At 40.7% G+C, this 27,344-nt stretch overlaps 1 protein-coding gene across 14 annotated transcripts in view; it reads right to left on the reverse strand.

Annotated features, from left to right (window-relative positions):
* Positions 1–27,344, reverse strand: part of NSMCE2 (NSE2 SUMO ligase component of SMC5/6 complex) — a 242,248-nt gene that overhangs the window by 38,978 nt on the left and 175,926 nt on the right. The window contains exon 8 of one of the 14 annotated variants that reach the window (XM_088844888.1): positions 1,503–27,339. The exons of the other annotated variants lie outside the window; for them this stretch is intronic. Within the exon in view, the coding sequence (XP_088701014.1) occupies positions 27,278–27,339 (62 nt within the window). The 3' untranslated portion in view covers positions 1,503–27,277. Of the gene's footprint in view, positions 1–1,502; positions 27,340–27,344 lie in introns of those variants that run through there. 14 annotated transcript variants of the gene reach the window in all.

Here is a 27,344-nt window from a genome sequence, read left to right on the forward strand (position 1 = left end):
TTCACTTTCCTCAAGAGGCTTTTGAGTTCCTCTTCACTTTCTGCCATAAGGGTGGTGTCATCTGCATATCTGAGGTTATTGATATTTCTCCCAGCAATCTTGATTCCAGCTTGTGCTTCTTCCAGCCCAGTGTTCCTCATGATGTACTCTGCATATAAGTTAAATAAGCAGGGTGACAATATACAGCCTTGACGTAACTCCTTTTCCTATTTGGAACCAGTCTGTTGTTCCATGTCCAGTTCTAACTGTTGCTTCCTGACCTGCATACAGGTTTCTCAAGAGGCAGGTCAGGTGGTCTGGTATTCCCATCTCTTTCAGAATGTTCCACAGTTCAATATAAAGGGCCTTTTGAAATATAATATTTGCTTGCTTCAACTTGACCAGGAAATAAGGCAAAAAAATTTAAGCTATTTTGGACAAACCCATAAAATCAATTTCTTAACCCAGAATAATCTTTAAAAACCTCCTTTAAGGATCCAGCAATCGCACTCCTGGGCATAGACACCGAGGAAACCGGAACTGAAAGAGACACATGTAGTCCAATGTTCACTGCAGCACTGTTTATAATAGCCAGGACATGAAAGCAACCTAGATGTCCACCTGCAGACGAATGGATAAGAAAGCTTTGGTACATATACACAATGGAGTATTACTCAGCCATTAAAAAGAATGCATTTGAACCAGTTCTAATGAGGTGGATGAAACTAGAGCCTATTATACAGAGTGAAATAAGCCAGAAAGAAAAACACCAATACAGTATACTAACGCATATATATGGAATTTAGAAAGATGCAAATGAGAACCCTGTATACGAGACAGCAAGAGACACAGATGTATAGAACAGTCTTTGGGACTCTGTGGGAGAGGGTGAGGGTGGGATGGTTTGGGAGAATGGCACTGAAACATGTATATTATCATATGTGAAACGAATCGCCAGTTCAGGGTCGATGCATGTTACAGGATGCTCGGGGCTGGTGTGCGGGGATGACCCAGAGGGAGGATAAGGGGAGGGAGGTGGGAGGGGGGTTTGGGAGGGGGAACTCATGTACACCTGGGGCGGATTCATGTCAATGTATGGCAAAACCAACCAATATTGTAAAATAATTAGCCTCCAAAAAAAATTAAAAAAAAAAAAACAAACTCCTTTAAGGAAAACATCCTATAGTGATTCAAAAGAATAAAAAACAAGCATTTTTCAATTGGTAATTATATTCATGTGATGATTATATTTCAATCAGTAATTCCCATTTTTTTTGTTTTTCTCTTTCCTTCTCTTTTCTAAAACCAGAGTTTTCTTTTTAAACTGATTTTTTAAAAATTATGCACACATACGGTTAAAAACTCAACACAAGTGAACAAAATGAGAAGTAAAAGCCTCCCTCCCTGTCCACAACCCACAATCCCAATCCTCAGAAATAACTACTGTTAGGTTTTCGTGTATGCTTCGAGAAATGACTTACACACACACACACACACACACACACACAATGTCTATTTTTCATTCAAAAGAGATCCTATGTTAATATATATTGTTTTGCATCTTGTTTTTTATATCTAATAATATATTTGGGTGATCATTTCCTCCAGAATACTGGAGTGGGTTGCCATGCCCTTCTCCAGGGGATCCTCCTGACCCAGGGACCAAACCCAGATCTCCTGCATTGCAGGTGGATTCTTTACCATCTTAGCCACCAGAGAAGCCCAGAATTCACTTAATGAGCCCCCTAATAAATAACATTTAAGTAGTTTCCTTTCCCCTCTTTAACTGAGGTATAAATTGACATACAATGAACTAATATATAAAGTATATAATTTGATATATTTGACATAGGTATGTATCAGTGAAACCAACACCACAATCTACATAGGGGACCCCCAATTTCCTTGTGCCCTGGATGATCCCTCCCCTCCACTCCTTCCCATCCCTACTTCCAGGCAAGAGCTGATCCATTTTCTGCCATTTTAGGTCAATTTGTAAAGAATTTCATATAAAGAATCATATAGCATGTTTTTTTTTTCTGGTTCCTTGCTGCATGTATCAAAAGTTTGTTCCTGTTTTTCTTCTTGCTGACCAGTCCATGGCTATACCATAGAATGTTTATCCATTCATCAGTTGATGGACATTTGTTTCATTTTGAATGACTATAAATAAAGCTGTTGTGAACATCTGTGTAGGAGAAGTCTTTGCATGGACATATGTTTCCCATGCTTCTGTATATACCTAAGAATGGGATGGCTGAATCATATGGCTGTTGTGTCATGTCTGACTCTTTTGCGACCCCACGAACTGTAGTCTGCCAGGCTCCACTGTCCATGGGATTTCCCAGGCAAGAACACTGGAGTGGGTTGCCATTTCCTTTTCCAGGGGATCTTCCTGACCCAGGGATCGAACATGAATCTCTTGTGTTTCTTGCCTGGGAAGGTGGATTCTGTACCACTGAGCCACCAGGAAAGCCACCATATTACACGTGATCTTAGCCAAAGGGCTGAGAAGTGATTCACAGGTTTTTCACAGACACCCTTTTTAGGTTTAAGAAGGTTCCTTCTATTCTTGGGGCTTCCTAGGTAGCCTGACAATGCAGGAGAACTAAGAGACATGGGTTAGATTCCTGGGTTGGGAAGATCTCCTGGAGGAGGGCATGGCAACCCACTCCAGTATTCTTGCCTGGAAAATCCCATGGACATCCAGGGAAGGTTCCCACACTTCCAGGGAACGTCAAGGCAACCTCCACATGTTTGCTCCGTCACATTTGCTCTGCAGGAGAGAGCTCCTGAGCCTAGGAGGGCTACAGACCATGGGGTCGCAGTGAGTTGGATAAGACTAAACTCCTTAGAAGGAAAGTTATGACCAACCTAGACAGCATATTAAAAAGCAGAGACATTACTTTGCCAACAAAGGTCCGTCTAGTCAAGGCTATGGTTTTTCCAGTGGTCATGTATGGATGTGCGAGTTGGACTGTGAAGAAAGCTGATCGCCAAAGAATTGGTGCTTTTGAACTGTGGTTCTGGAGAAGACTCTTGGGAGTTCCTTGGACTGCAAGGAGATCCAACCAGTCCATTCTAGAGGAGATCAATCCTGGGTGTTCATTGGAAGGACTGATGCTGGGGCTGAAACTCCAATACTTTGGCCACCTCATGGGACAAGTTGACTCACTGGAAAAGACTGATGCTGGGAAAGGTTGGGGGCGGGAGGAGAAGGGGACGACAGAGAATGAGATGGCTGGATGGCATCACCGACTCGATGGACATGACTTTGGGTGAACTCCGGGAGTTGGTGATGGACAGGGAGGCCTGGCGTGCTGTGGTTCATGGGGTCGCAGAGAGTCGGACACGACTGAGCGACTGAACTGAACTGAACTGAACTGAAAGAGACTTAGCACAGCACTTCTATTCTTAGTTTCAGTTCAGTTCAGTTCATGAATATATATATTCAGATTCCATTTGCTAAAAATCTGCTTAGAATTTTTACATGTATGCTTATGAGGGATGTTGGATTAGTACCTTTCCTATAATAACTGGTTTTGTTATCAGAGTAATGCCGTCCTCAAAGAATATGTTGGGTAGTAGTTTCTCTTTTTGATTTTCTATAAAAGTTTGTGTAAAATTGGTATTATCTCTTCCTTAAATATTTGGTGGAATTCATCATGAAGCCACCTTGGACTGGAGTTTTCTTTGTGGAAACGATGTTTTTCTTTTTAAGTACAATTGAATTTCATTAATAGATATAGCACTATTTCTTATAGCACTATTTATCTCTTTCTTCAAAGGGAGCTTTGGTAGTCTGAGGCATTAAAGTCATTTGTGCATTTTATCTATGGTGTTGGATTAATTTGCATGAAGTTGTTCACAAAATTAACTTATCCTCTGTTATGTGTAGTACCTATTTTGATATAACATCTCTCATTCCAGATGCTGGTAATTAATATAATCTTTTTGTTTTCCTTTGTTTCTTTTCCCCCTTGGTCTGGCTGGAGGTTTATCCATCTTCTCAAACAAGCTACTTTTAGTTTCACTGAGTTTTTCTGCTGATTATCTGATTTCTATCTAGCTCTGCTCTTATAATTTCCACTCTGCTCTTTTTCTTTCATCTGCTTACCTTTGATTTCACCTGTTCTTCTTTTCCAGTTTTTAACATGGAAACTGAGGTGATTCATTTGAGAACTTCCTTCTTTTCCAATACGGGCAGGTGTTTAAAGCTACACATTTCTATTGCTTTATCTGTACTCGATTTATTTTGATATGTTAGATTTTCATTTTATTTAGCTCAAAATACTTTTAAAATTCCTTTTGATATCTAATACTCCAGATATCTTTCTGTTATTGATTTCTAACTTAATTCCATTGTGATCAGAGGACATTGCTGCTGCTACTGCTGCTGCTAAGTCACTTCAGTCGTGTCCGACTCTGTGTGACCCCATAGATGGAAGTCCACCAGGCTCCCCTGTCCCTGGGATTCTCCAGGCAAGAACACTGGAGTGGGTTGCCATTTCCTTCTCCAATGTGTGAAAGTGAAAAGTGAAATTAGATGACTTGAATCCTTCAAATTCACTGAGACATGGTCTGTTTTAGTAAATACTGCGTATGCACTTGAAAAGAATGTGTTTTCTGCTCTTGTTAGGTGAAGTTTGGTGATAGCTTCCTATATCCTCACTGGTTTTTGGAGCACCTGGCCATCAATTGTGGAAATCTCTTACCTATAATTGCAAATTTGTCTATTTGCCCTGGCAGTTCTATCGATTTTCTGTTTCAATAATTTTGAAGCTTTGTGATTAGAAGCATTAATGTATTTTGTTCTCTTGATTAAGTGACTTCTTTCACATTATAAGATGACTCTCTTTATCCCTGGTAACAGTCTTTGCTGTGAAATCTACTTTCTCTAACATAGTCAGATCAGCTTTCTCTTGATTAGTGTCAGCGTGTGCTTCCATTCTTTTACTTTTAGTCTGTGCCTTTATATTTAATGTGGCTTTTTCATAGGTCCATATAGTTGGAGTTTGCTTCTATATAAAGTATGATAATCCCTGTCTATTAACTGTGATGCTTAGACCACTTACATTTAATGAGTATTGACATGATTGAGTCCAAACTTACCATCTTACTATCTGTCTTCTATTTGTCCCATCCACTGTTTATTTCTTTTTTCCTCTTCTTTCTTTTTTTGGGGGGGGGAGGGGTGGTGCTAGTAACTTTTAGATTAATTGAGCATTCCTTATGATTCCACTTTATCTTCTTTGTTGGCTTATTAGCTATAATCCATTGTTGTGGCATTTTAGTGACTGTTTTAGATTACAGTACATATCTTTAACTTATCACAGTCCACCTTCAATTGATATTATTAAACTATTATATTATCCTATGTATACTGTAAGAGAATTAAAACAATATACTTCCATCTTCCCCTGCCTGGACTTTGTGCTATTATCATATATTTTACTTCTATAGCTGATATAAACATTGTTATTATTTCCGCTTTTAAAAGTTAGCAATTAAAGAGGCCAAACTAATAAGGAAAACTACTGACATATACCTATATAGCTATCATTTACGGTTCTCTTTGATTTTTTTTTTGTGTAGAATTAGTTTTATATCTGGTATCATTTACTTTTCTCTTGAAGGATTTACTTTAATATTTCTTGTAATGCACGTTTGCTGATAAATTCTTTCACATTTTGTATGTCTGAAAAAGTCTTCATCTCATCACTTTTTAAAGATATTTTAAGAATTTCTGATTGATAGTTTTGTTCCTTGCAGTAAGTACTTTAAATATCTTGTTTTCTAGCCTGTATTTTTCTTTTTTAAAATGAGAAATGTGCTGTTATCTTTATATTTGTCATTTTGTATATAATGCATCTTTTCCCCCTCTGGTTGTTTTTAAGATTTTTCTCTTTATTACTTGTTTTAAGCAATTTGATTATAATATGCTTTGGTGTAGTTTCTTTCATGTGTTTTCGTGCTTGGGGTTTGCTGAATTTGGATCTATGAGTTTAAAGTTTTCAACCAATTTGGAAAATTTCAGCCATTATCTCTTAAAATATTTTCTTCAGTCTTCCTGTCTCTCTCTTCTCCTTTGGGAACCTCAATGATACATATATATGACTCCTTGAAATTCCACAGTTCATTGGTGCCCCTTTCATTCTTTTAAAGTCCTTTTTTGTGTTTGTGCATGTTTGATTATGGATAGTTTTTATGGCTATGTCATCCGGTCCATTAGTCTTTTTTCCTGCAATGTCTGTGCTGTTGTTAATCCTCTGCAGTGATTTTTTTTTTCTTTTTTTAAAAATTCAGCCATTGTAGGTTTCATCTCTAGAAGTTTAACCTGTGTCTTTAAAAAGATATGAAAAGATCTATCTCCTTACTTAATACAGGCAATCTTTCCACTAGCTCTCTGAACATACAAAATGCAGTCATAACAATTATAACATCCTTGCCTAGCTATTTTTATATCCATGTCATTTCTGAGTCAGTTTCAATGAGTTTTCTTCCCCTCATTATGGGTTGTATTGTTTTGCTTCTATGCTAACCTGGTAATTTCTGACTGGATGCCAGGCATAGTGGAGTGATGTTTATTTCTGTCTTCTCGTAAACATTCTTGAGTTTTGTTCTGGGATGCAGTTAAATTAATTGGAAATAGTTTGGTCCTTTGGGCCTTGTTTTAAAGATTTGTTCAGGGTCAGAGTTGTGTATAATCTATGGCTAACTTTACTACTGAGGCAAGACTTTAATATCCCTGAATTATGAAATTTTGTTGTTTTTGCTGTTGAGAACAGACATTACCCCCATCCTTCCATAGAGTTCCAGGCACTGTTCTCGCTAATCCTTTAGACAGTTCTCTCTCTGACCTTGGGTCACTCAGCCATATGCACGCACTCCTCTGTACCCAAGTCAATACACAAGAGGGAGGGCTGTTCAGTGCTCCAGATTTCTGTCTTCATGCAGCTTTCTACTCTAGACTAGCTGTCTTGGCTTCCTTGGACTTTCAGCTATACCTCCTTCAACTAGGGAGACAACAGGAATCTGCCTGTGTTCTCTTCCCTGTACTCTGGCCTGGTGGCTCTCTCCAGGCAGTAAACTGGAGCAATCGGGGGCTCATTTTCTTTTCTTGTCTTCAAAGATCATTGCTTTCTGATGCATGATGTCCAATGTCCTGGGAGATATTATTTCATGTAACTTATTCATTTCTTTTCCCTTTTTTAAAAGTTTCAGGTGGAGGTAAATGTGGTCGTTGCTACCTAATCTTAATCAGAAGGTAAAGTCTCCTACTTTTTGACTGATATAATAAATGTGGCAATATACCTCACTGCATACACACCTTTGATTTTGTGTATGGCTCTATTTGTCAAATAAATTATCTAAGGTGTCTTTGTCAGATTAAACAGTAAGTGCATTTCAAGTGCAAATGATTTTGCCAACTGCCCTCCAAAAAGCTTTTACAACCAATCTACTAACAGTTTTTGAGTATGCCTACTTTCCCATACACTCTGAACACTGAGTATTATCAAATGTGTTCATCTTTACGACTTTGATAGGTAAAAAAGTTATTCTATTTCCATTTCTTTTGTAAGGTTAAACATCTTCTTACATGCTTACTGATGACCAGTACTGTTGTTTTTCTGGAACTATGTATGTCCTTTGAATTTTCAGAAAATTGATTTTTCATTTTCCTATTGATTTGTAAGAAACTGTGCAGGAAATTAACCCTCTATCATATGAATTACAATTTCCCCCTTTGGTCAGTTGATGGTTTCTCTTGACTTTCCTCAGGTCTTTTTTTTCCTCCATGAGTAATTTTTTAATTAAAAAAAATGTAGTCCAAGTTATCAATCTTTTTCTGTATGTATCAGTCTTTTTCTAGACTTCTCATAGCTCCTGGATATGTACACAATAGTAACAGGAGTTTATATCTTAAACTCATAATTAAGTGAGACAGTTTACTTGTTTTTTTTTTCCCCCAATAAACTGAAATTAGGTAACAGGCTGCAACAGGCTGCTACACTGAATTCATGTTTTTTATGCTGATCAAGATCTCTGTTGGGCAACTGTCTTTGATTAATAAAACACAGAAGATACAGATTATTACTTGTAAATACAGTTTGGCAAACAAGAATTTCAAAGCATAGAGGAGAGTAGTGGTATAATAAAGGGATCTTTTGGGGAATCACTGACTTTAAATCACAGTCTTATTTTCCCCAAGATGGACTCATCTGTAGAGTTTGCTGGGAATATTGAGCGATGATATGAAACCAAAAGTGATGATTATTTTAAGACATGTTGGTTGGTTATAAGACAGTTCCTAAATTTTGGAGCCTCCCCTAAAAACTCCAGCAATTTCTCCCCTGCTCCCTCTCCCATTGACCGATATAATTACTGCTGGTGTCATAAACATACTTAGAAGAGTATGTACTTGTACTTTGTCACACTTTCTTAATAAAACTGCCTAACTGTAAGTTTTCTGTAAGTTCTATTTTCCCAACCAGGCAGTCAGCCACTTGAAAGCAGGTCCTTGGCAATACGATTCCCCAGTACTGAGCTTAGATATCTATAGCTGAGTTGTACTGAGCTTAAAGCATGTGCTGTTGAAGGCAGTAAAACTATAGAATCTACCAAACTAGAACAGAATCCGAGAAGATAGTATGCTATTTATTTGCCTGGGGATGACATTTGTCATCATCAAGCATTTGACAAAAATGATACTGCTGTCCAACAAAGGAAAATAAATGAGTGAGGCCTGAAAGGAAGACCCCTCCAAGAAGAAAATACAATTGCTAGAAAGGTCAAGTTCTCTCCTAACATTGTTGGAGTGAATAAATTACCAAGGAACTGAAAAACTGCATGCCATCACATTTTCCTAGGGGAAAGGAACTAACTTTGGGTGAGGGTCTATGCTATGTGATGGAGAAGGAAGAGGATAGCTAACATTTAATGCTTATCATATACCCAGCACTGTCCTAATAAACACTTTCCATGAATTAGCTAACTGAATCCTCTTAAGTCCATGAAGAGGATACTACTATTCCCATTGCACAGGTGAGGAAACCAAGGTTCAAGGACATGCATAATTACTTGAGTAATATAAGAAGGCAGGTCTATCTGACTTCAAGTCCAGCCCTTGACTATGCTATAGACTATTCACCTCATGTCATCCTCAAGAGCAACCTCAATAGAAGCTTTCCCACATTGCTGATGTGGAAACTGGAGTGCTGAGGTAACCACCTACTGGACCTCTGGGTCTTTCTGACTCTAAAGCTTAAATATTCCTTGTTTGCTATGTGGAGTCTCCTGTCCCCTGCTTCTCCACCTGACTGTCCCAGTCCCTTTATCCCTGTAACTCTCCTTCCATTTGCTCCCAACACACACACTAAAAGAAAAAAGCAAAAAGGTTTTAGTCTCGCTAGAATAGTCAATGATGAAGGACCATGCTCTCCATGGTCATTTGTCTGTGTCTGCCTTGGCTCATGTTATTTTCTGTGCCTACTTATATCTCCTTCCTTTAAACTCATCCATGTGAGTTATTTACTCCTTTGAGGCCCTCCTTGATTTTCACCTCCCTTCCTGAATCAGTTGTTCTGACTCTGCCCTTACATAATACTTTCCTTACAGCCCTGCTCCTACAGTCCTTCTCACACTCTGACCATTTCCCCATGTAGACCTCATCTAGCATCTTATTTAACTGTGGTATCATCAATGGCTGGCACAGTGCTCAGGCATGGTGCACAATGAAGGAACCCAATAGCTTAAGAGAGAGCCTGCAGGTCCCTATATAGCACTTGCTATTGAAAAGAAAGCAACTGCCAGGTTTACAACCCCACTTCCAGAGTTGTACAGACAATCACCACCTGGACAGGCAACCCACCTAGGCTTGGTTATTTTCAGGGAGGTTTGAGTAAGGCTACTTGAAAGGAAACTGTAAGCCTAGAAAACCACATTACTGATGTATGGGACCTGTATGAGCTTTTAATGGCACAGAAGACTTGGCCTGCTGCTGTAACATCCACTCAGGCATTAAGACTTTGCTCCTAGTTGCTAAATTATTTTGAACAAAGCATCTCCTACACCCATCCAACTCAAATCTCTGTATGTTTGCTACCCTATTCAATTACCAGTCTTTGAAGACCTCATGCCTTTGAATACCATAAGGCAATCTTAGTCACTTTCCACTATACTAAATAACTGGAAATGCTCCATAGTAAGTGGGCCTTAGGAAGCATCACTATGAACAAAGCTAGTGGAGGTGATGGAATTCCAGTTGAGCTATTTCAAATCCTAAAAGATGATGCTGTGAAAGTGATGCACTCAATATGCCAGCAAATTTGGAAAACTCAGCAGTGGCCACAGGACTGGAAGAGGTCAGTTTTCATTCCAATCCCAAAGAAAGGCAATGCCAAAGAATGCTCAGACTACGAACAATTATACTCATCTCACATGCTAGTAAAGTCATGCTCAAAATTCTCCAAGCCAGGCTTCAACAGTACCTGAACTGTGAACTTCCAGATGTTCAAGCTGGATTTAGAAAAGGCAGAGGAACCAGAGATCAAATTGCCAACATCCATTGGATCATTGAAAAAGCAAGAGAGTTTCAGAAAAACATCAATTTCTTTTTACTGACTATGCCAAAGCCTTTGACTGTGTGAATCACAACAAACTGTGGAAAATTCTTAAAGAGATGGGAATACCAGACCACCTGACCTGCCTCCTGAGAAATCTGCATTCAGGTCAAGAAGCAACAGTTACAAATGGACATGGAACAACAGACTGGTTCCAAATCAGAAAAGGAGTATGTCAAGGCTGTATATTGTCACCCTGCTTAACTTATATGCAGAGTACATCATGAGAAATGCTGGACTGGATGAAGCACAAGCTGGAATCAAGATTGCTGGGAGAAATATCAATAACCTCAGACATGCAGATGACACTATCCTTACGGCAGAAAGTGAAGAACTAAAGAGCCTCTTGATGAAAGTGAAAGAGGAGAATGAAAAAGTTGGCTTAAAACTCAACATTCAGAAATTAGGTTCATGGCATCCAGTCCCATCACTTCATGGCAAATAGATGGGGTAACAGTGGAAACAGTGACAGACTTTATTTTTGGGGGGCTCCAAAATCACTGCAGATGGTGACTGCAGCCATGAAATTAAAAGAAGTTTGCTCCTTGGAAGAAAAGTTATGACCAACCTTGACAGCCTAGAGAATCCCAGGGACAGAGGAGCCTGTTGGGCTGTCGTCTATGGGGTCGCACAGAGTCAGACACGACTGAAGTGACTTAGCAGCAGCAGCAGCAGCAGACAGCTTATTAAAAAGTAGAGACATTACTTTGCCAACAAAGGTCAGTCTAATCAAAGCTATGGTTTTTCCAGTGGTCATGTATGGATGTGAGAGTTGGACTGTGAAGAAAGCTGAGGGCTGAAGAATTGATGCTTTTAAACTGTGGTGTTGGAGAAGACTCTTGAGAGTCCCTTGGACAGCAAGGAGATCCAACCAGTTCATCCTAAAGGAAATCAGTCCTGAATATTCATTGGAAGGACTGATGTTGAAGCTGAAACTCCAATCCTTTGGCCACCTGACGTGAAGAACTGACTCATCTGAAATGACCCTGATGCTAGGAAAGATTGAAGGCGGGAGGAGAAGGGGACGAGAGAGGATGAGATGGTTGCATGGCATCACTGACTCAATGGACATGAGTCTGAGTAAACTCTGGGAGTTGGTGATGGACAGGGAGGCCTGGCATGCTGTAGTCCATGGGGTCGCAAAGAGTTGGACACGACTGAGCGACTGAACCGAACTAAACTGAAGTTGCTCACATAGGGCCACATGGGAGATCTCAGTAAGAAGATAAGAGTAAGAAAGCATCAGTCAGTTTCTGCCACTATTTGGTTGTGGTAATTGCTGGTAAACTGTTGTTCCATCATTTTGGGTCCCTTGGATTTTTCATTTTGTCCTGCAAAACCAGTATCTCTTACCTGTTGAGGTAAGGAGAGTTAAGTTGTGGGGGTTTTCCCTTTCTTTGTCATCAGACTTAGCTGTGTCACACTTTGTCCATGAAGGAATGGGGGGCACTAGGGAACTATTAGAACACGCGTAGCATGAATGCTGGGGTTAAGGGCCGATGCAGAAGAGCGGTCACAAGGCAAAACTGATTCTGAGCATTTGTTTCAGTGTCCTTAGTTTATGTGAAAGTTGACAAAAACAGAGCTGTAGCTAGCAAGTCATGAGGTCCTGAACTTTAGAGCTAAGAGTACAGCCTATCTGTTATCAAATACAAATTGGGAAGCTGCAATTGCTTCAGTCTTGGCATACAGGCCCTTACTATTTCTTCAAAGTGTTTTTCACATGCCATATTTAGACTTGGAATAATTCTGAAACACACGAGTGAGAAGCTTTCATAAAATGAACCCAACTGCTAATTCTTTTCACCCAGTAATGGGGTGTTTTGTTTTGCTTTTTTTTAAATCAGGGCTGCCCCTTCCTACCTTTCAGGTCTTACCCCACCCTTCCTGCCTTATGTTCCAACTACACCTGCCTCCTCATTGTTTCTGGAACAAGTCATCCCAGCCCCAGGGCCCTTTAATATGCTTTTCCTTTCCTATGTACCTGCTGAGTTCTTCCCTGTGCTCTATCCCTGATGATTCCTTCTGCTTCAGCTCGAGTCACTTCCTCTGAGAGGCTTTCTCTAACCGCTCTTCTCAAAGAGGCCCCCCACTCTTTATCACATCCACCAGCTGTCTCCTACTTACCCCACCCCATCCTGTCACCGGGCAGAAAGCTTGTTACATAATCCCTTCACCTGAAATAGATCTCTTTCCTTTCATCCTGTCTAGTACACTTAATGCTACCCGTCACCATCTTTATTCTGATGGCACTACGGATGCAATACAGATCGATACTTCAGAAGGTCTTCTAACAGTGCCTTAAAAAAGGTTTCTGTTAACTCTAAGTATATCAAGAAATTAAATTAAAAAATCACTTTCCAAGCATCTGAAGTTTTATTTTAATGTTTCTATTTCAGTTGAGCTCCTAAAATGTAATATGTGCATCATTTGAAAGGCACAGAACAGAGACACTGAGGTTTATTAAATGTTTGAAAGACTTTATTATCTCTAAGATTTCTCTAATTCCGTCTGCAATTCTCTAATTCTCTCATTTTCAAGAAAAACAGTCATCTTGATTCTATTTCACCACTGAGATTCACAAAACCTATTTCACATTTCTTAATTTCCAAGCAACACTTAAATTCTTCAGACTTCTTTCAAAACAGCTTTCAAACTTCTTTCAAATCATCAGGGAAATCCCTGATGATTTCATCTGACAATTCCTTAATCAGGAAAAGACTTTAAATGCCAATCACCAGAAAAGTTACAATTTACAGGAAAGAAAGGGGAAATGCTGACATATTACGCAACACAGCATGGATAAAGCATGGTTTATGAATTGCATGGCATACTCATGCTGACCATTTTATAAAGAATTTCTGGTGACATCATAAACTATGTTAGAGCAAATGAACTGTTTCTATTGTCCATGCTTCTGAGAGTCTAAGGTAAAAACAGGATTCCCTTCTTTGGAGATTTTATGGGTAAAATCAGGTAACAATTTGTGTACTTTTTCCCTGCCCCTAGACTTCTACAAAGATTCTGGGTTTTCAGTGAAGCAAAGGACTGAGCTAAAGGGAATTCTTATCAAATGTCTAATTTCATCCAGAATGATGACAGTGCTTTTCTTTTACATTTCTATTACTTGGTAGAGGAAAGGCATGATGTGCTTCTGCTTCTAGCTCTTAGGTGTTCAGATCCAAGTTCTCTGCAAGGGCAAATGCTACAGTAGGGTCCCCAGGACAAAATCCTCCCCCAAGTTACAAAAAGAAGATAGTCTGAAGGCAGTAACTACAAGATGTAACTGTGACCCCCAATTAATCTGGTAATAAAATCAATTAGGTTTCAGTTGTAGTGATTCTGTAACATCTAAGAGATGAGATCACCATGAGCCCCTTGGAGTCTATATAAATTCATCAATAAACTATACTTTTTAATAACACTTTATTTTAAGTGATTACAAACACAAGGCATTTCATAAACATATTTTGTCATTTGTTACATTGTAATTCAGCAGTAGGACGCAAAAATTATAATTTGCAGTAAATGAACAGGAAGTAAACAAACATAAAAAAAGAAAACCTCCAGAAGGCTAAAATAATAGATCAGTGACTCAGTCCCAGACTCAGCCTAAACCTCCATTCAGATTGGGTCTTAAGCGTTTACTCATTAGAATGGTATCAGCAGAGAGTGAAAAACGACCGGAGAATGAACAAGACACTGGCAAGTACACATAAGACTACGAAAAGGGGCAGAGAGCAACTGAGGATTTAAACCTAACTATCGAAAACTTAGAAGTAAACCATGACATCGGCCTTTATTTAAAAAACCATTACTGAATATCCAAATTAACAAGTGATTACAAATTTCTGTTTAACCAAACAGCGATGACCATCACTTATTGGCCACTCATAGGCTAGGTACTGCTCCAAGAATTCTCCACACATTATCTCTTTTTAATCCCCATGACATTTCCATAATGTTCCATTTCCCATTTTAGGGATAAAAAAAAATTGAGGAGCAAAAAGGTTAAATAACTTGCTTCCAATCTCACAGTGGAAGCCTGGGAATGGAACTCACTTCTGACTCCAATCTGAGTTATTAACCAATGATGTATCTTCTCTATTTGGGCGTTTTGAAGCTAGTCTCTCTGAGTACCCTTTGGAGCTCGAACAAAACGTTTCAAGTATTTTCAGATGCTTCATCTTACTGATTACACAAGCAATTAGAGTTTCCCAATAGAAAGATACTATCTATTGTTTCTGTGGAATCACACTTCATTCCACTGCAGTTTTGCTGCTTAAATAGGCGAATGTCCCACCTATCAGAGTAGACATGAAAAAGAAACTGGCTTCCAACCTGTTTTATTATCTTTCTGAGGTTCTCACAGCAGAGTTTTAACATTTTCTTCCTAAAAATCTTGTAATCAGAGACTAGCGCTTCTTGTTTTGACAGTCCAATCTTATTAGATCATATTCTAGCTCAGGCCTTGCTCAATATTCTGAAATTTCAGACCTATCAAAGCTACTAAAACACTTTTCAACGGAGGAATCTACGACCTCATGTGAAACTGGAGTCATGGGAATTTGAACGAACTAATAAAACATCTCTATGGTAGACCGAAACAGTGATGACAATGGAATGGATGACTAATACGCACATATGACTTTTTTATCCAAAGCCCCCAGTGTTCAATGCATTTTTGTAAACTGATTAAACTTCTGCACAGTAATAACCACGCTTTGTACGTTCATGACACGATTCTTTCATGAACTGCTGTGCGCTGGCCTCATGGTAGCATGCTCTAATTGCCCTCAGGTGGCTGGCAGGTGGTATGAGAAATGTACTCTTCCATCTTCAGAATAAAGAAATGGTACAAAGAAAGAAGAATTTGAACTGGGCAGATTTCAGGAACTGAGGTATGCCTGCCTGAATGAGGGTGGGGGCTGTAGAATCTTGTGGGCGAGGGTTGGCCACGCAGCTCAGCAAGAAAGGCAAATGAAATTCCCAATGAAAGCAATTAACAAATACTTGGGCACACATTACCTTTGTGTCCTGTGGCCCCATGACTCAGTGGAAGTGAAACATGTATCTTATTTCCCTTCTAGACCTCCACCCTCCCTTCCCCAGAGCCAGCCCATAACCTCAAATCTCTCAGCAGCCAAAAGCAGATGACTAAAGACAAGGCCAGAGGGTTCACCTTTGGGTAGTCGTTTAGCCTGTATTACTGGTACTAACCAGAACAGCATAAAATTTTACCATGAAAAAGGTTAAAGGACAAAAACTGCTCTCTGACTCAGGGAAAACGTCAGGCAAGGATAATGTTCAAATGTGTGATTTTTAAATAAATGACACAAAGGATGTTTTACTTGAGATTCTGTCTTAAATCAGAGAGCAAAGGCCTGAGACTCAGTATTTAGCATCTTGTTACATCTGGGTCACCAAGTGTAATGAGGATTTTCACTTTTCATTTGGGGTTATATTGTAAAGAGAACTGCACCAGGCTCTAAGAGATTTATATATTTCAGCTCCTCTGGGGTTAGGCAATGAGCTGGTAAAGGCTGTGGGCCAGGTGGGGACTACGCAAAGTGGAGGGGCTGCTTCCCGACTCAGGCAGACTGTTTCTGGCATATTTAAAATAACAAGTTGCAAACGTGGATCGTTATGTGAAATCTCCCAAATGTTGTATATTGCAACTAACTGATATCTGTATACATAATCACGTGGGCCAAAGCAAACACATATGTGGGCTGGATCCAGTGCACAGACTCTGGGGTCTGACCTCTGTGACCACAGTCATGGTTTTTAACCCGTAAGCAGTTAAAGGAAACAAGATCTGACACATCCTCCAGGGAATAAATTACACCACTGCTTAGTCAAATGGCCCTTTATAACTCTACCATTTGGGGTTTAGAAGTTAAGTCTAGAAGTTGATGATCTACTAACTATATTAAAGTCTCCAACTTTGCAGGTTCTTGTAAGGAGGGAGGTATCAGAGGATTTTAGGGCAAGCGAGGGAAGACGTTTAGAAGGGAGATGTTCGGTGGCCTCACAATGAGGTCTGACCAGCTGACTCCACCTGTTTAAACATCTAGAATTTATTCTCTGCTGCTCTTAGAGGCAAATGAGCCCAAGAAACGTGCTAACCGGGGGCTTGAAGTTGGCAGCTGAACAGGACTGACAGAAAGGTTCAGCTACAGAGAAAAGAGTCACATTCCCTTTCTGATCTGAGAACACGCTATGGAACAGACAAGGCACGATGGCGAGCTGGCTGGCTGCCCATCTTCCTTATCATCCACGAGGCATCACGCCATACACCATGCTTTCAGCTATCTTCCCATATTGCTCCTGGAGGATTTCTAAACATAACCATTGCACATGTGTTTGGAAGGAAGGAGGTTTCTATTTTAAAGAAGAGAAAGTTCCTTGTCTCTGGCTATGGGGCTTGAAATCGACTACCTGCTGCATTCTGCCATGGCCCAGTGGTCCTCAGTGTTAAAATTGAAGAGGGAAATAAATGCTGGACTCTTCCTCCATGCTAAGTGACAGGGAAGCTGACCTGTGATTGATTTGCAGTGGGTTGGGGAGACTGAGCCTCACTGGCCTGGCTACCATCTCCACATGCTGTTTCATCCACTAGCATAATACAGTAGTAACACTCGCACCTAACCTTTACGGTTTGTTCACTACATACGCCAGGTACACATGCTTACTACGTACATGCCAGGTACAATTCTAAGTGCTTTAGATAGGTTAACATATTCCTCACATAACCCTAAGGATGGAGGTACTATTATTACCCTCATTTTACACACGTGGAAACTGAAGCACAGAGAGGTTAAGTATTTTGCCCAAGGTCACACAGCCAGTGACTGGTGGACTAGGAATTCAAACCCAGACAGTCTGGCTCCAGGGCTGGGCTAGATAACCTCTCAAAAGGAGGAATGGATCTCAAGGTAAAAGCTTTGAGACTGAGCTACTTACAGTACAATATGAAGGTTTGGCAATTTTCTGTTCTGATGACAAAGAAATTTTCTGTTTCCCCATTTTATGCAGGTGTCAGAGCGATTCAGGAAAAGAAATCTAAGAAATTTCAGGGTGCACATTTGACTCTTAATATTTGCTGCAGTGGAGTGCATCACATCATCATTTTATATGCAGAGGTTCAAGCAAGGCGGGGGGAGAAGGAGACTCAGACAGGATCCAGACAGAGCACTGCACCAGCTCTCTCTTGGTGGTCCTAGCTGCCTGTGTGCCTCTCCTACTGTGCCGCTCTGGTTGTGTGGAGTGCAAGGCTGTGATTCAAAGATAAGTGGTTTTTTTTTTAGTATAATGTGGCTCCTCACAGCAAGCCAACTACTTCATCTGGTACGCACTGAAAAAAATTGCAACACTTGAGAAAAAACTGTTTGTGGGAGACTGACTTAAGAGACCGTGCCTCTGCCTTCCTCAAGGACTTGCAGAATCATCTTCCGTAGATTTAATTTTTGCCTTACACACCTGAAAAACCCAGGTTCCTGCATAACCTGTGGGCAAATTAATTTCAGTGTATATTACAAGGAAAATTTTTCTTGTAATCATTCTCAAGCATTTCTTCAGAATCTATAGTCATTTTTAGGTCCAGCAATTGTTTTCCAAGTCTAGTTTCAGAGTCAATCTTTTACAGGACCCTCAGAGAACATCCTATGATAACCCAGAAGCCTATACTGTAATTGACAATGACTCGCTCCTGTTTAATTGCTTTCTTATTTACGGCTCTCCACTAGACTACAAGCTCTATGAAGGCAGGGACCAACTTTTCATGATGACTGGCATGCAAGAACACTCAATATCTAACTATTGAAAAATAAAAGCATTCAAATTTATATACCAAAGCACAGGGCTATACTTTGGTCAGAAAAAAATTCATATCCCATATAGGTATATGAGTGTTCCTAAATTTCTAAACTAGGTGAGCATTCATTTTCTAACCTTCATTTTCTTAGGGTCTGTTTCTCTTTAACTAATACACCCCTTGCTGGGTGATCTCATTCATTCCTCCATGCCAACCATATGCCAACAACGCCCACATTTTTATATCTCCCCCAACCCCTCCCCAGAGCTACAGGGCCTGGTGTTCCAACTGCCCTCAAGATATCTCTGCCCGACATAAGTGACTCAAGGCTAACGTTTCCAGAACTACGTTTTATCTGCACCCTCCCAACCCTACTCCATTTCCCCTTCTCTGGAGTAAAAGCTTGTGTCTTGCTGCAGTTTCAAGTGAGGCTTTGGGGTCAGAAAAATCTACATCCAAATCCTTGGGAGACACTGACTGGCTGCAAGGCATCGGACTTCTCTGAGTTAAAAATTTTACAACAGTAAAATGGCCCAACATAACTGACTCCATAGAGTTGGCATGATGACTAAATCAAATGATACATTAATGCCTTAGCTCAATGTCAAGTATAAAGCATCAGTCTGCAATAAAATAGCTCCTTCTATTATTCTCTGTTCTGGTTAATTCAATATCTCCATAAGCTGGAAAACTTAAAAGTCATCCTTTACTTCTGATAATCCTTTTAATCTCTCTTACTTCATCGAGACCTCAAATTCTCTCAATTCTGCTTTAAAACCTCCCCAACCTGGATTCGTCCTGCACCTCTGCTGTCACAGCCTCCACTCAGGCCCTTGTCTTTGTCACCATTTATTTGCTTATTCTTTCCTTGTTTCAGGTCTCTCTACATTTAGCCCACACATCACAGTGACCCCAAAGTCATTGTTTTTAAAACCTACATGAATCATGTCACTCCCCTGCCTAAAAACCTTCACTGGCTCCCAGAGGTGCAGTCCACATCCACATCCACATTTCTTAGGAATGGGGTGGAAGCACCACTTATATAAAATGACCTGTCAGATCTTTATATACCCATTTTCACTTACTCATCACAACAATGCCAATGAAAAAAATAAATTTGTAAAATGAAGCTATTCACTAGCTACTAATGGAAGTCCAATAATTTGCCTATGTCTAAATAAGTCAGAGAAACTGGGATTTACAATCCTTGATGGTAGCTTGTACATCTGTCAGTACAATGAATCTACATCTTATCTCAAGAACGAACTCTAAAGTCAAATATAAAAGTTTCATATGACTCGAAGCCAACTTGACCAACGAATTCTAAAGTCAAATATAAAAGTTTCATATGACTCGAAGCCAACTTTCTTAGAGAAGCTGAGCAATATCTCTTTCCACGTTAGAAAGAATGCTGTTTCTTTGGCTGACACAAGATGAAGCAGTTGACAGGCATCACCTGTACTATTGCATTGTAGTCACTGTCTCTCTCCATTTTTGCTGAGTACTAACAGCTGGATTTATGTACAGCAATTGGAATACACAGCTCGCAGAGCACCTAGAGTGCACCGTGACTGACCATCACCGATCCCTCTCAAACATCTAGAGGAGGCAGAGACCACACAATCTGCACAGACTAGGCAGCTCATTTACATACTTGTTGGAAAATTAACTCCCTCTATTCTTTATCATGGGGCATCCCTGGTGGCTCAGACGGTAGAGAATCTGCCTGCAATGTAGGAGATCTGGGTTTGATTCCTGGGTTGGGAAGATCCCCTAGAGAAGGGAATGGCAACCCACTCCAGTATTCTTGCCTGGAGATTTCCATGGACCCAAGGAGCCTGGCGGGCTACAGCCCATGGGGTCGCAAAGAGTTGGACATGAATGAGTGACTGATGCTTGTCTGCTTGCTTCTTTATTTTACAGTTCAGCTCCTTCAACAATCATCAAAGATTTCAAAATAGCTGAGTATGGATTAAGAGGCTTCTGGGTAGGTCCTTACTTAGTCCCACAATTTGCAAAACAAATGATCTTATTCCCAGCAAAACTTCTGTCTGTCCTCCAGGTTCTGCACTGCAGTTCGGTCTGGAACACTCAACCTGACTTTGGGGTGTCCATTCAGTTGAAACAACTTTTTTCACGGTAAGGAGTCTGAGTTCCCATGGGTTCCTGTGAGTCAAAGCTGAACTGCAGGTTCACGGGTGGGGACAGCTGCTCTGAAAACTGCCTCATTTTCTGGTTTAGTGTGGTTAGGAACAGGAAGTTGAACCTTTGGTATTTTGGGTTTTGATTCTACCCTGCCCTGAAAAGGCATTCACCCATACTGGGGTCTTTAAATATGGAGTGACCACATTTATAGTGTCTTTTGGAAAAACAGAAGACGCTCGGAGGTGTGAGGCTAAAGCTTCAACCCTGTGTCCTACTGCTTAGTGTCCCTGGAAAGCACGTCTGTGTGGTGAGCGCTGTGCACTCCGAGTCTATCTCTGATGTCCAGAGTCCTTTGGAAGCAAGGGCCCCCAGTTTCTAACCAGTTCCTGGGCAGTGGTCAAGGAGATTCTGAAGTTAGTTCTGCTACAATCAATTTGGTGGCAACAAGTCCATAAGTGTGTGCATATGTGTTCACTAGTGTCCGACTCTGCAACCCTGTGGACTGTAGCCCACCAGGCTCCTCTGTCCATGGGATTTTCCAGGCAAGAATACTGGAGTGGGTTACCATTCCCTTCTCCAGGGGATCTTCCTAACCCAGGGATAGAACCCATGTCTCCTGCATTGACAGGCAGATTCTTTACCACTGCACAACCTGGGAAGCCCCAAACATGTCCATATGCTCATTCAATTACAGTCCACAGATCTGGGTTCGAACACTGCCCCAGGCAGCCTCCCTAACCCCTCTTATCTCAGCTTCCTCCCTGGGGACAGTGTCATTTGCCTTACATCAACATTCTAATCTGTTCTCTCTCTCTGATCCGAACCAGATAACTGAGGTGAAGCAATTCTACAAGCTCCATTATCAGTAGTAGTTGCTAGAATTCCTCGTAGTTCTCACTCCATCCTGGCCTCAAAGTCAAAGTCTTCATAAAGGTCTATGAGGCCCTGTGAGATCGGCCCCTTGTTGCCACTCTGATCTCATTTCCTGTTTCCTCCCTGGCTCATTCTACACAGACCTCTTGGTCATTCCTGGGACCTTCCAGGGCTCTTCCTCTGCATGGACTGATCCCTCTCACTTTTTTCCAGGTGCTCAGAACGGCGCCCAACACCTGGGAAACACCCAACAGACATGCCCTGAATAAGCAATGAATGAATAAATTGCCTTGTGTGGTCAACTAACAGCTCACAGAGCATTCCAAAGTGTGAAAGTCGCTCAGACGTGTCCGACTCTTTGCTACCCCTTGTTCTATACAGTCCATGGAATTCTCCAGGCCAGAACACTGGAATGGGTAGCTGTTCCCTTCTCCAGAAGATCTTCCCAACCCAGGGATCGAGCCCAGGTCTCCCACACTGCAGGCGGATTCTTTACCAGCTGAGCTACCAGGGAAGCCCCCAAAGCATTCAAGCTTGGTACTAAACACCTCGCTCAACTGCACAGATCTTGGTATGTTTAGGTCCCTTTCTGAGAGAACTGGACTCTGTCCGCTAACACTTAACAAGAAACTCTTCCAAATGCTTTCTATGAATTAGTTCATTGAATCCCCACCTTCATTTCTAGTCCTTACTGTAGAGAAAACAAAGCACTGAAAAGCGAAGCAATTTGCTGAAGGTCACCAAGCTAATAAATGATGTAAGCTGGCCAGTGGGAGCCATTGGCTACTCTTACTTTTGGCCAAGGGACCAACCTTTTGGGCTGATGACTGCTTTGAATGATGCTTACTGTCCGGCTTGCGCTGACTGTACAGTCCTCTTGGGCTGCCACCCATGCAGGTGGGTGATCTTCCTCAGGGCCCTCTCTCCCCCACCCACGCACACTCCCCAGCCAATTCTGCTCAGGCTACAATGGAGGTCAGGCCAGATGGGTAAAGCAGACGGTTCATTTCAGGGACACAAAGGCCCACAGCGTTTTGTTGTATTTTTCTTATAGCTTCTACTTCACAAAATCAGCTAATCAAGGAGACCCAGAAATGAATTTTTTCTTTAACAGTCAAATAAGGATGGGATTTGAAGTCAGCAAGTCAGGACATTATTTGCAGCTGATGCTGCCGGTTAGGTAAGAAAGAACTGCTCAAAGGCCTAGAGAGGCCAGCGGGAAGGTCCCATTCCCCTTCACCTCATTGGTGTTGATCCATCCTTAAGACTCATCTCAGCACTCTAGGCCTCAGGAAGCCTTCTGGGGTAAGCCCCATGCTCATCTCAAGCCTGCTTTCCCAGATGAGCCTCTTCTCTGCTTTCCAAGCACCAGTACCTCCCTCCACCATAACGCTTGCTGAACTGTCCTGAAACCACCTGCCCCTGCCTTCCCAACAGGCTGGACACATGAGTGTGGGAACAGTGTCCACTGCACGTTTGTCTCCTCTGTGAAAAATGTTCCACAGATGACTGTTGAAACCAACAGTATCACTCTGCTGAGGTAAACTTCTGACATCTTCCGAACCGTCCCTGTTATCTTTGATCTGGCTCGGAATGAGACCTGAATGACAAAGCCCTTGAAGTGACCCAACTGTGGGGTCAAAGAACAATCCTCAAACTCCGTGGCACTCTCCTGCCATGCACTCAAAAGTCCTCCCTCTGTTCTCAATGAAATTAACTAGCCCCTGAGTCTCCTTAAATAAATGTGTGAAAGGAGTTGTGACATTTTCTCTAGGGGTCCTCCTTTCTCTTTCAAAAGGCAGCACAAGGATAAATGATCTCCTCTGGATTTAGCACTTTTGATGAGAAGCCACATCAATCAAAATACCTGTAACCTCTTGAGTCTCATCGTATACAGATTAAAAACTGCAAAATGTTTGCAGGTGATGCTATTCATATTTTTAAGGGTTTACTTTTAGAATAGTTCATTGGGTCAGAGTAAAGAAGCCATCAAAAAGAGGGAAAAAATAATGTCACACTCCTCATGACTAGCACCAGCTATTCATGAAATATACTGCCTTGAATATCCATGCAGATAAATATTTCAGCAATAAATGGAGAAAGGAAGTGCATTTTAAAGTATCTGAGGAACAACCCCCTTGGAATTATGAAGTCAGACTCTTTAATATCACCCCAAACTGAATTCTACAGCTGACTAATGCTGTAATGAATTTTGCAGTTATCAAGAAGATTAAGAAAAAACCCACCCTGCTTATTCTTAAGCAATGTTGACATGAGTCTCAAATCGGTGACAGCAAACCACATACCACAAAGTATTTAAATGAATCAGAAGGTCCGGGTGGGGCCTAAACTTAAAACAAAAAGGCAAAACGAAACACTCAGATGTTAAGAGCCACTGGTCATGTTCAATGGCATTCCCTTTAACTCTTACAATAAACTGGCCCATTTTTACAGGTGAGGAAACTAACGTGAAGGCAGTTTAAGGAAACTCTCTACACTGGCTGGCTTAGAAGGTGCAGCCGCAGGACTGGATGCTCTGACTAAGTCAACAGTCTAGGGGCTGGGAGTGCGGTCTCTGCAGCCAGGACATGTGATCTCAAATGCCGGCTCTGACACCTACTAGCCCGGTGACTTTGAGCAAGTTTCTTAACTTTGTGTCTCAATCTTCTCATCTGTAGAAATGGAGATATCAGTAGTACGTATTTCAGAGGGTTGTGGTCAGGATTAATGAGCTAACTTATAGAAAGTGCTTACAACAGTGCCTGGCATACAGCCAGCATTATTTTTGCTCTTATCTGACTTCAAAGCCCATGCCTCTTTTCCCTCGTCAACGGTAAACACACAGACTACTGTTCTGAAACATTTCACAATTGCCCACCGTAATTAACAAATAAATGTTTGTTAATTAAAATATTCCACCGTGTTTCATTCCAGAAAGGGTTAGTGTTGAGAAAAGCAGGCATCAGAGAACACAACATATGGCTCAACAAAGGAAATCCATTTTCACCGTTGAGAACTCCCTGAAAATGGAAGGAGCTGCCTGTCCCAGGAAGTGCCTCAATCAAAGATGACTACTTAGTGAAGATTTTATAGAGCAGATTAAAAAGGGGCTACCTTGATAGCACAGGGGAAGGACTGACGGAGATAAACTCCAGGGAGTCTGCTTTACACTGGAGAAGATTATTGGCTTAAAGAGCTACTTTTTGGCAAGGCTCTTTTACAGGAATGTTACTTCAGCTATGGTATACTCAGACACTTACCTTGACTAAAAAGCATGAATGGTATGAAATAGAGGCTGTTAAAAACGGGTGTGTGGGAAGCATGTGTATGTGTGTGTGTGTGTGTGTGTGACAGAGAGAGAATGTAAGACTTGAATTAATTCATTGATTTTAGTGTATCTCACAGTAAAATGGCCCAGTGAAGTGATCACAGTAATTCAACTGAATAAGTGACTATAAAAACTTTATGCTTACAATCAGAAAGAAAACACTTCCTGAGTTTCTACATCTACTCTGTATTTACAATTCAAAATAGGTAATCAGAGGTGCTTGGCTTTCTGAAGGAAAACCAGTATAATATTCTTTTTTTATTCTGATTTCTTAACAGAAAAGAAGAAGCAAAAATCTCTGATCTGTTTTTGTTTCATAAAAGATACACCTTGGCCTTTTTGAATAACCAGTCTTGAGTGTGCCTCTCCTAAGCAGTTACTGCTTTATGTTTATATGCAAGAATATAAGAGAAATCACAAAAGCTTTAGTAAAAACTACCATGACAAAAATAAAAACAAAAAACCAAACTCTACTACAGCAAAACTCATCAATTTGCTTCCCTATTTGAGGCCTGCTATCTCATTCATTCATTTATATTCTCTCTCACATTTCCCCATTGCCCATCCCTCCACTCCCTCCACTATTTCTAGCATGTGATTTGGTGGAGGAAAGGGGAGGCCATAGGACTCAATATGACATGTACGTAAGGGAAGTTGCTTGTTGGAGAGCTCAGGGCACACAAGCTCTGGATAGGGCAAGCACTACATTTCATTAAACTTTGGTTTATAAAATGGGGATATGATAACAGTACCTATTTCAGAGAGCTATGGAAGGAATTAAATGAGATGATCTATGTAAAGTTATTAGTAGAACCCCTAGCACATAGTCAATGCTCAATAAGTGCTAGCGAGTATTATTTTTTATACTCAACAGCTAATTATTACAAAAATAAGAATCTGAACTATAATTCCTACTTTTATAAACACACTTCAGTTCTTCTTTGATAGTTCTAAAGGCACATGAGCAGGGTTATGGGGTAGTTGGAGATCTTCATTAGAGGCAACAATTATCATTGTGTCATGACATGCTTGAGTATTAGTCAAAATAATATTTTAGGTAACAGAATGCTCAAAATAGAATTTACTAAAGCATCAAAAAACAAACCCAGCTCTATAAATGTATAAAGTTCTTGCTTCCCTTTCCCTTGTGGGAGACAAAAGTCAAGCTCTGCCCATAACCCTGATTCATATACTTCCAATCTCCCAGGCCTCCCTCAACCTCACCACAAACCAAACTACAAAAAATGCATATTAAAAGTTGAGGAACAAAGAAGGCATAACATATGATGATACATTATGAAAGGATTAATTATCCACTCTGAGTTATTTTTCCTTCCCTCTTTGATTCCTTCCTGACCTATTCTGAACTGTGCTAACTGGACACAGACATGCAGACACTGGGGGAGAATCTGAATCTCTGTGGCATCCTCTCTATGGTCAGGAAACATGATCAGGCTACCATCAGGATCTCTTTTTTGGGTGTGCTTTCTGAGAAATTGGGACCTTCTCTGAAGAAAGCATCCTCTCAATTCTGACCAACTTTTAATTTTTTTCTTCTCTCATCAAATGGCCTTTGTGGACACTCTTTCTACATATCTGCCAACTGGCGAAATCAAGATAGTGAAACTCTGATACCTTCTAAGCTCCACAATTTTTTTTTCTCTGACAGAGATACAAAGATAACCACAGTAGGAGCCTCAGTTTGTAAAGAGATGAAAGGTGTAACAGGTACAGAATAAAGTCTAGGCATATAAGCAAAGGCTGAAAAATTACAGTGCTTTTACTGGAAACAAGGAATACGGAGGCAGCCACAAGTTATAAAACGGTGTTTTCCCTTCCTGTGCAGCCAAACCCCGATGTCATCACAGCAACACGACATTCAAGAAAGTCCAACCTATTTTAAGTAGTTTCAGGCGACAGATTATTGGCCCACAATGAGACACAGAGTGATGGATCACAGAGGAGAAAAGTTCACTGTGCTGTGAAGCACTGCTAACCGAGACTGATAAAACCAGAAGAGACACGCATCTCCACTTTCAAGTGTTTACCGGATGACATCACACTATGGATTTAACCAAAGTGCTGTCTAGATTATCCAGCAAATGTCACATAAGAGTACTTGAGTAGCTTAGATAAAGGTGTCAGAATACTGTGAATGAATTCATCCTGCAAAACAAATTTCCCAGATGAGTTCATAGTCTTAACTCCATGTCATTTCACTTTGTATTCTTTCAGGCATAACTCCAACCCATAAATGACATTCATCTTGTACAGAACAAATGTGTTGCTTGAGAACATCAACTCAGTAATGTACGGTAGTTTCCATTATGTGCATAAGAAAGCATAAAGTTTGAAGCTCTTGCCTTAGGTTGGTAAAATAAATATTACAATATTAATTCATCAGGGAAACACACATCAAAACAATGAGATTCCAATTCACAACCACTAGGATGGCTACAATCAAAGAGACAGATAGTAACAAGTGTCGACGAGGACGTGGAGCAATTGGAACCCTCACACACTGCTGGTGGGAATGTAAAATGGTGCAGTCGCTTTGGAAAACATTCTGGAAGTTCCTAAA

This window comes from Moschus berezovskii, chromosome 16 (genome assembly GCF_049115385.1).
Source record: "Moschus berezovskii isolate FMDL1 chromosome 16, NW_MosBer_1.0, whole genome shotgun sequence".
Lineage (NCBI taxonomy): Eukaryota > Metazoa > Chordata > Mammalia > Artiodactyla > Moschidae > Moschus > Moschus berezovskii.